General features: G+C 44.0%; 1 protein-coding gene across 2 annotated transcripts in view; it reads left to right on the top strand.

Moving 5' to 3' along the window:
• Window positions 1-1,287: 1,287 nt before the first annotated feature.
• The window catches only part of LOC113497823 (protein nubbin-like), a 57,839-nt gene continuing 49,823 nt past the window's right edge, over window positions 1,288-9,303 (top strand). The window contains exon 1 of one of the 2 annotated variants that reach the window (XM_026877583.1): window positions 1,288-1,587. In XM_026877583.1, coding sequence (XP_026733384.1) covers window positions 1,479-1,587 — 109 coding nt within the window. In that variant the 5' untranslated portion in view covers window positions 1,288-1,478. Of the gene's footprint in view, window positions 1,588-1,607; window positions 2,144-9,303 lie in introns of those variants that run through there. The other variant, XM_026877584.1, reaches the window with a different exon arrangement.

The following is a 9,303-nucleotide window of genomic DNA, read 5'->3' as shown; positions in this document are numbered from 1 at the left end:
ATATTAAGCGACGAGGCTCTTTATGCCTTTCAGTTTTGACTTGACTGTAGGTCGTATTGTTGCTCTGTTTCGGCTATTATCGTATTAAGTTTGTGTTCGTATGGTAGCTCTACCTGCTGGTGTTTCTGACCAGCTCTTGCTGCACTATAATGTGTTACATATTATTTTGCCGCGTGTGGAGCATGCCACGAGCATCCTTTGTTGTCTGCGCGCCTGGTACCGCGTCCTCCTGCCGGACACTCCACACTACATGCGTACTTAGCTAAACCTTAGCCTTACAGAAAACTAATTTATTCCCCGTGTTCGTATCTACTGGTTAGGCACATAGTATCCTATGTGACAATGTTTGTCTATCTGCAATACTAACGCATTTCATTATCTACTTATTACTATGGACTGGTGATGCCTACGCATGAATATTTATTGTTATTATAATATTGTCCTCGACGTCTAGCTAATTGAATATAATTAACTTTCATTTTTGATGCTTTAATTTAATATTTTTTTGTTTTTTAACTTGTAAATATTTAACTCTGTAAAATTGTAAATAAAAAATTAAACACACTTTCATAAATTCTTGTTTTATGTTAGTTGTAAGATAAGCGAATACACGCTCCGAGTTTAACACGTTAAAGCACAGATCAGAGCAACTATTACAGGTAACATCTGTCTGAATTTTATAGTGTGACACTGAACCCCATCTCGTTATTTGTTATTTCTTTACATTTTGCCAGAGCAATTTGAGACAACACTAGCATATTGTATTTGTAGAGTTGTTTGAAGTTGAAACCCTGCGAGAGAAGCCAGAGCCGAGCAACACAGTAGGTGCAGGGTGATCAGTGCCGGGGCCGACTGAGATGTTAATTAGTGAGCGACAGGTTCAAGTTCAGGCAGTCGGTGGCGGGCAGTGACCCCGCGCCCACAGCCTGCGTGACGTAACCACATCCACTCATTGCTGGCCTACCCCGCTGTACTAGCACCCCCAGACATGCGTGTGTACTCCGCAGGTACTCATTGAACTCGCCGGGATTCGAGCCAAATAAATCTCGATTTCTAATTTAAATCACACAAAGCCTTGTGACGACCAAACTTCAGCGGACGACAAAAACTGGAGCCGCCGACGAAATGAATGGAGGAGAGAAGCGAGTTTTTGTGACGAGAGGATCGTGAGACGAGCGACATTCCTGGCGCGGGCGGCGGCGGGCTCGGCGTATGTAAAGCGACGCCGAGGAAAATCCATAACGGCACGCGGAAAACCCTTTTAATATACGGCACGTAAATAAGAGTAGAGTCGCGGGGGCGGCGGGGCGGGGGCCGCGCGCGAGCCGCTATTGGCCGGCCGCCTCGCCCCGCCCCCGCTAAAAAAACCGTCGGAAAAAAGCAGCGCTCGCACGGCAGTGTCTCACGGACGCGCTCGGTGGGCGGACGCTCGCACCGAAGAGACGGCGCGACCCAGGACCGGCGGCCGCGGCCGCGCCATGCCCGCGCTGGCCCTGCGCGACCAGCCTCTCGACTGCTCCATGCGCCTGCGAGACCTGCCCGCCTGGCCGCCGCCGCACCGCGCGCCGCCCGACCAGCAGCGACACGGTCAGTAGACCAGCAGCCCGGCGCGATCGATGCCAGTGCTCAGTGTTCCCCGCTCTGACAGCGCCAGCCGTCGTCCGCCGGATAGTAAACAAACAGTGCCTCCGCCGCTCCCGCAGCCATTGTGTCGCGGATCCCATTCATAAAGCCCGCCGCCTAATTCCTGAGCCTTTGATCCCGCCGAGCCCGGAGCCGGCCGCTCTCTGGGGTCACATCGGGGGCACATTGTCGTGACCCGCGGCTCCGCCTCGCTATTCAAATTGAAACCGATACCGAACCCCGATACATTTATTGTAACACGTTCCTTTTACGCCTAACGAGCTGTAGGCGCATTTGTTATGCGCGTACGCAACTGTTAAGTGCAAACCTTGTCGTTAAATCGTATCTTGTATAAGTCATTAGTGTTAACTAGCTAATCTTTGTTCGTATCGACATAAAATTCGTTCGTTTTGGGCGCCGCGTCGCCAGCCGTATCGCGAGCCAATGAAATGTGATTAGTGATGTTCGTAGCCGCGACCGCAACTTGCGCCCGCACACGGACAATACGACGATCTCTATGGTAAGCTCCATTTTCGTATAATGCCAGCCAGGACTCGCCCCTCCAGGTGCGACAACTCATGTCCGTCATTACTATTTGGAAATCACTTCTTTGCAATTATTCATTTCTCTTAACCAGAACTATAACTAACTAACATTAACATAAAACTGTTAAAATTAAAACCTTAATGTAAATACGTAAATTAAGCAACCATTGAAATCTATTTAATACGTAATAATATCATTTAATATTTCATTAGTTTATTTGGTCATCCGTTGCATTAAATGACATGTGTTAAATACAAATAGTCTGCCTATTTAACTTGTCAGTCCTTCAATAGTCCGTACTGACGTTAGTACTCAGTGCACGGACAATAGTCAAAAGTGGTCATAATTAGTTTATACGTATAGATTTAGTTTAAATAGCGAATATCAACAATATTAACAGATCTTATTTGCAGAAGAGTGACGCTCTTAATTTATGTCTGAGTGTCATGACATCTTATTCAGAACCTAAGATACGCTATAATTAACTATCATGTTTAATTAGACATTTATTTTGTGACCTAGCTTCAAACCGATTGAAAATATACAAATATAAAATGCGCACTAATTAATGAAATGTTAATTAATTACAATAATAGACAAATTATTTTGGTAAAGTAAATATGTATTAACAATTAATTAAATTAAGTAATATGACTAAACTTCTTCATTGCTATATTTTGGACGCAGGGCTTATTATGTTCGATAGGAATGTGTTTAGAAAATATAACAAAAGCAATGAGACATCTCCACCCGTCTCCTGATAGTTGAGTGAACAACATTAAACACTGGTTTGTGCCATCATTGTGTGAGCTGATATGATGGAGGTCGCACCTGCAGCGGCGGTGTCGGGTGGCGCCGAACATCTCCTATAAATAACTCGGCCCAAGTAATTCGACAATAATCCTTTATCGAAACTTATGTAGGGTCAGGTGGCGTATTGTGATTTAGCGGGGTCAGGCAAGGGTTGCCTCCCGGGGGCCCTGCCTACACCCTCCGCAAATAATATTAACTCGATGTGAGCCTTTTGTCACTTGGATCTTGAGAAGTGGCGAGCGGCGCAATGCCTGCCTCCACACGTTGTGTTGCTGTGAGAACACGGGCTGTCACTCAGGCCGCTCTCCGAGGCGCGCCTTGCTCGATCACCGCTGATAACGATATCTTTACACTTATCGCAATAACATTCACGTTAGTAAATCATTCCGCTGATAGCGCCCGCCGCCACACCACCGCTACGCCACCGCCACACCGCTCCCACCCACTAGTGACTCATTATGCGCCCCGATCATTACTAATTTCTTCATCTTTCTCCAAACTACTAGACAATACACTAATGGCATTTTTATCGCACTCCCACAAATTATATTAAAATTACAATCGAAACGGCATCAAATCACCGTAATGTAATCGATGTAAAATGTGCGTCGACTGTCTGCGAGGTGTAATTCGGTTGTAATAATGTCATCTACGTAAGTGAATTAGCGGATGATGGAGTCACGCGTTGTTTACGAGCGTAATAACACGTGTCGGTCGTGTCGGCCGCGCGGCGGGCTGCGCGCGCGCCGCCTGGGACCGCGCTGAACTTTGCCTGGGCGCGGGGGCGCGGGGCGCGGGGTCCGCACGCAACACACACCTGTCGCCCAAATTGCCGCACACCACAAACATCGTGCTATACACCTAACGATCATTGCAGGATCGGATTTTTGCCCTTAATAAACCCAGTTCCGGTCCACAAAAATGGAACACTTCCGCGTTATTTTTAATTTAAAATGAAATACTTATTATGGAAATGATTCATTATCCATAGCATGTTATTATTTAAATACGTAAATCATAAAATACTAGTTGTAATTAACATAAACTAATCACATTATTTGCCTTGTACGTTGGCTGCCATACATGGAGAAATGCATGCTGAGTAGTATTTATTGAATCAGTGCATTAACCTGCTCGGCCGCCGGAGAGAGCGGCGAGCGGGCAGCGCGCGGGCGGCGAGCGGGCCTGCTAGGCGGCGCCAGTGCTGGCGTAGGCCGATATCGTGCTCCCTACTGTACCGTCTGTACCCCCAACGCGCACGGGCTAACACTTACTTTGCTTTTTGTTTTTTTTTTTTATTTAAACACGGAAAGTGATAGAACAGCTAGAGACTATATTTCTTGATTGTATGTTATGTTCTGCTAATTCGTATTCGCCTTCTTGAAACTTACCTATTTTAAAGAATTGACATAACTTTTCCAAAATGTTTGTCTTAAAAGATTAACGCAATAAATAAAAAAACGTTTTAAGAATGAAAGATAATATAACTATTAACTCGATATTAATGACCATGATACCTGCAAAGGTGTAGAAAAGTCGAAAACTAATATCTAAAATTAAACCGCGATAAAATAAGTATAAGTAGTTTCATTTCAACGTCTAACATTCGCGTAAACATAAGAAACCACTATAAAATACTTACATCGATTGTGTTGCTACGAAACTTCCCATAATTCTGATTATCTTTTTTTAATATGTAGTTACTCGTTGCAAGATATTTTTTTTAAACTATTAGGACCCAGCAGTAAAACTGGTAAATATTATTCTAACATCTACAAATATTAAAGAGAAGTTTATTATAGAAACAACGCGAAATTAAATAGTATCGTCACTTATTACGTCTCAAATTCAATACTTTGAGCAGTATGAACCGTGAGGCTTGTACAATGCTAATATTCGTGTCCCCCTCGACACTTATACAACAAGTTAGTGAATTAAAAAAAGTCGGATCAAGTGCGAGTCGGGCTCGCGACACGGAACTACTTACAAATAGACTAGAGAAAAAAACAAATTGGAACAAATTTATGACCAAATTAATCTTAATTTGGATAATCGTTTTATACTGTAAACAGAACTTAGTTTCGATTGTTGTGGCTATCACGTGACATATATTTTTTCCTGGTGACAGAATTATGTATATTAATAGAATACGTACCGATTACAACAGAGATTGATACATTTTTCATCACTAGCACTTCATTAGACGCCTCAGTTTGGACGCTACCTATAACTCTAGCATAATTAACCGCAACTAACAAAGCAGTTGTCAGCTTCTATGTCCAAAATAATAAATCAGCTCAGAACTTACACATATTATATAACATACTAGCTTTTCGCCCGCGTTATATCGCGTTTCCAAGAGAACTCTTCAAAAGTCCGGGATAAAAACTATCCTGTGTTATTTCTCAAGGTCAACTTTATCTCTTTACCAAATTTCATTAAAATCAGTTCAGTGGTTTAGACGTGAAAGCGTAACAGACAGACAGACATACAGACAGAGTTACTTTCACATTTATAATATTAGTAGGGATTATGATCACAAATCAGTTTATATTCCCATATTCCGTCACAATGTGTAAGAGTTCCAATTCCCTGTGATGTCCCCGTGTGTCGCGCGCCGCACTCTGTGCTGCCTGTCCGAGCGCCCTCTTCTCCGCTCCCTTTTGTTTTACAAAACTTCTCCAAGTGGATCTGTTTATGCCTTCATGTATGGTGTACACCTACAGCCAGGTTGTTCAGCTTATATTTGTACATTTATTGACAGTAATCACTGTATAAAAACACATGTCTAAAGTAAAATATTTGTATTTTAATTGATATTTTGCTGTATGCTCTGTTTTAGTTTATTTTCGTAGATGGAGGTAACTTTTTCACTCAAAGTTAGTTTTATTTAAAACCCATTGATTTACATATTGTGCTATCTTGAGTTGGAATTCCTCTGGGCACAATACGTGTGCGACGTGCACATCATTAATAATCCTTTTAACTTGGAGTTAGCGGGAGCAGGAGCATCCCTCGACCGCACCCCCCCCCCGTCCCGCCGGCCTCCCCGCGCCTCCGCCCGCCTCCCCCCTGGTGCAGCAAGATGCTGTGTCCTTCGCTCCTATTATTTTAAACAGTATGTGAAGTGTCACCTGCTCTGTCGAGGAGTCCTGCGAGATAGTCCCTCCTGGCTGCTGGTTGGAGTTACGCTTGTATCCAATACTTGAGGTGGGCAGGCGTGATCTAGTGTTGTTAGTTTGAATATATTTGTTTGTATTCAATTAAAATGGTCCGGCCGTTACAATCGGAACGTAAAGGACAGTTTCGGTTACCGTTCAAGGATTATTATTCAAAACATTAGGAACCAAAATTGGTCACCCAAAAGATGATTGGTAGTGGTAATAGTGGTAATAATTGCTTAACCGCAATGTTTATTTTCGTTATTTATTGTTATAGGATATAGTATAGGAGCAACAGCAAATATACCTCTGAAAAAATTAACCCTCCGCCGAGCCTCAGTAATAGGGTTCTCTTTTGTACTTTGTTTACGGAACCCTGAAAACTATGTTAAATTTTTGCCGTTATTGTAAATGACAGTAAGTACCTACACATCTTGAAGTAATTTTTCGATTTTGCGACACCGCAGAAAAATAACTTTTATTATATTTCTAGACGCTTAGTTAAATCGATATAACATTTAGAATCGCTCATCGCACTCCACATTTATAAAACGGAGTCGCTCGCGCTATCTGTCTGTATATGTTTCAGTCTTTAAATCGACGCATCAGAATCTGATGAGTTTATTAACAGATATATTAACATAATGAAATCAGAATCACTGATTGTTTTGAAGGTTTCTTAAGGAAAGGAAATTCAATTGCACTTTCCGTGCAAATGCAATTAATGCAAATGCAATCCCCGTTGGGTACAGCCAGGGATTGCATTATTGTGGTATCCTTTGAACATTTTTGCACTAATATACCACAATAATGTTCACGTCATAATGGTGTACAAACAATTCCGCCACGGCATATGACTATGTTTAAGGTTGGCTCGCTGGAACCATTTCAATGGTAATAAATAATGTTTTTTGTTCTAAAACAAGATTCGCTTGTTAGAGAAGATGTGTTGGTTAATATGGCACTTATCCTTAACAAAATAAACACGATTAGCGTTACAAGTGTTCCATATCAAATAGAGTTGCTCTTTACATCAATTAAATATATTAGTTTGAACATAACCCAGCACAAACAAATATGTTCTCAGGGTTCCGTGTTAACGTTATGGGTATTGACTACTTTTCTGTTAACAAAATAATCATTTTAAATAAATTTTCAAAATTGTCAAAACGGCTGACATGATGGAATAATACGTTGACTACTTAGTACTTAATTAACATCTACGTGAGTGAAGCCGCGGGCAGAAGCTAGTCACATACACTCAAGTCATTTGACGTGGCCGCGACGGATGAAGTTATTCTGTCTCTATGTAGTTTTATTTGTTCACGTTTTTGATTTGAGCATATCGTCATCATGATAAGCATATTAATCATAACAACATTAGCTTTCGAAAGATCTCGCCGACAGTCATACGCCACACGTTTGGCTCCCGCACCAAACACTCCGTTGTAAAACGACGACTGGGTTTTTTGTTATTATTTTTGGACAAACGAATCCCGCCCTGAAGAATTTAGTCCTTTTGACGTGGAGGATAAATTTGTAACATGAGCAGATTATGTTAACAGCGATGTTGTCTCCGTCGCTCGCTGATGATGAGATGGGTGACCCGCCCCAACGCGCCTGCTGGCTACCAGCTCGGAGCCCGGAGCCCGGGCTCGGCCCGCTCGCACCTGTAACTCGCGTAATGTATGTGGCGCAACTTCCGGCTCCGTCGCTGCCTACAATTATAACACCCACTTAACAAGTTAGCGAGTCGCGCGTCACATTTACTTAAGCCTCGTTTGGTGTTACTTTATAACTCTACTTGTACAGGTACGTCATGTCCGCTAAGCTCAACGCGGCCTGGGCTACCCGATCGGTTCAATTATCTTATTTATATATACATGACTTTGCTAAGTACTTGTTTCAATCAGGCAAGCTGTTCAGAAATTAATCAATGACGTATAGGGCTACTGTTATTTGTATGATGTGGTGTGAGGAGGGCGCTGCCGGCGCAGAGTCTTGGCGTAATGAGGATCCGGCTTTCGTTAAGTTTGTGCGGTGGAGCGACGCCGGCGACGCGCGGCTTAATGTAGCGTCTCTTGCGCGAGCGCAGCGCGCAGTGACGCCAGCAAGCAGACACATTCAAATGTGTGATGACGAAGCCTAATTGATGTTTTATTATGTTATAAACGGCGCACAAATTGCGTCGGTGTCATAACGACGTGCCGGCGAAGGTAACGCCTTGTGGCTACACTTCCGAGGCTCGTAACCCACGCCACCAGCCAGACCCGGCCGCAGTAGGCTCACTCGGCGCGACTCCTTGCGCCCCGCGCCGCCTCCTCCGCCAGCACCCTCGCGACATGGCGTCACAGTGTGCCTTCTGCCGGTGCCTCTCACTGTGTCGGGACGAGGTTTGGAGATCTGGCTCGTACCTTTTAGTAACGCCGCTAGCGTTTGTTAGGAGCCGCGGAGTTATGTTCAATTTCCGTTTAAACAAACGCATTCTACACATTAATTAGTCAGCGCGGCGTCTGCTCATGCTTTATTATAATTTTATGTTGTGAAGAAAGGTTTTTAAGTTGTTCTGACGCCACTGTTCGCTTTGACAAAATAAATGACAGTGTAATAAGCGTAGTGTTTGCATATAATTAACCAACATACACAGAAACAAAACAAAATCCTCAGAGCTGCTATTCCCAAATACAGTTCAGTATTTGAGTGTTATGTGTACAGTGTAAACATGTCGTAGACTAGTATTGTAAGTGGCAGCGCAGTGGTGTGTCAGTGGCGGGCGTCAGCTGTGGCCGGCGGTGTCACTACCACGTGCGTGAACTTGCGACACAACGGATCGATCGCGATGTAGGCCAAATGTTGCTCTTAAGACGAAGGTCTCATCTCAGCCGGCGGGCGGCGGGGGGCAGGAGGGGGGGGGGGGCGCGACGCGGGGGTTGGCAGCCGCCGGGGCACGCAATTAACCACCCGCGGTCATTGACCCCGCTACGCGTTATCCTCCAGCCGATACATGCGACTTATTGTGACGAGATCGATCCGTGACGTCACGCACCATTCATGAGAAAACTTGATTGTAAACCAACCACTAACTGAGTGTGCGAGTAACTCAGCTACCTCTGACCGGTCGCCGGCTCAGTCGCCCGGCTCCGCTCGCCTTCAGGCCTTG

The sequence above is a fragment of the Trichoplusia ni genome, chromosome 9 (genome assembly GCF_003590095.1).
Source record: "Trichoplusia ni isolate ovarian cell line Hi5 chromosome 9, tn1, whole genome shotgun sequence".
Lineage (NCBI taxonomy): Eukaryota > Metazoa > Arthropoda > Insecta > Lepidoptera > Noctuidae > Trichoplusia > Trichoplusia ni.
This window is presented reverse-complemented; position numbering and strand designations above follow the sequence as displayed.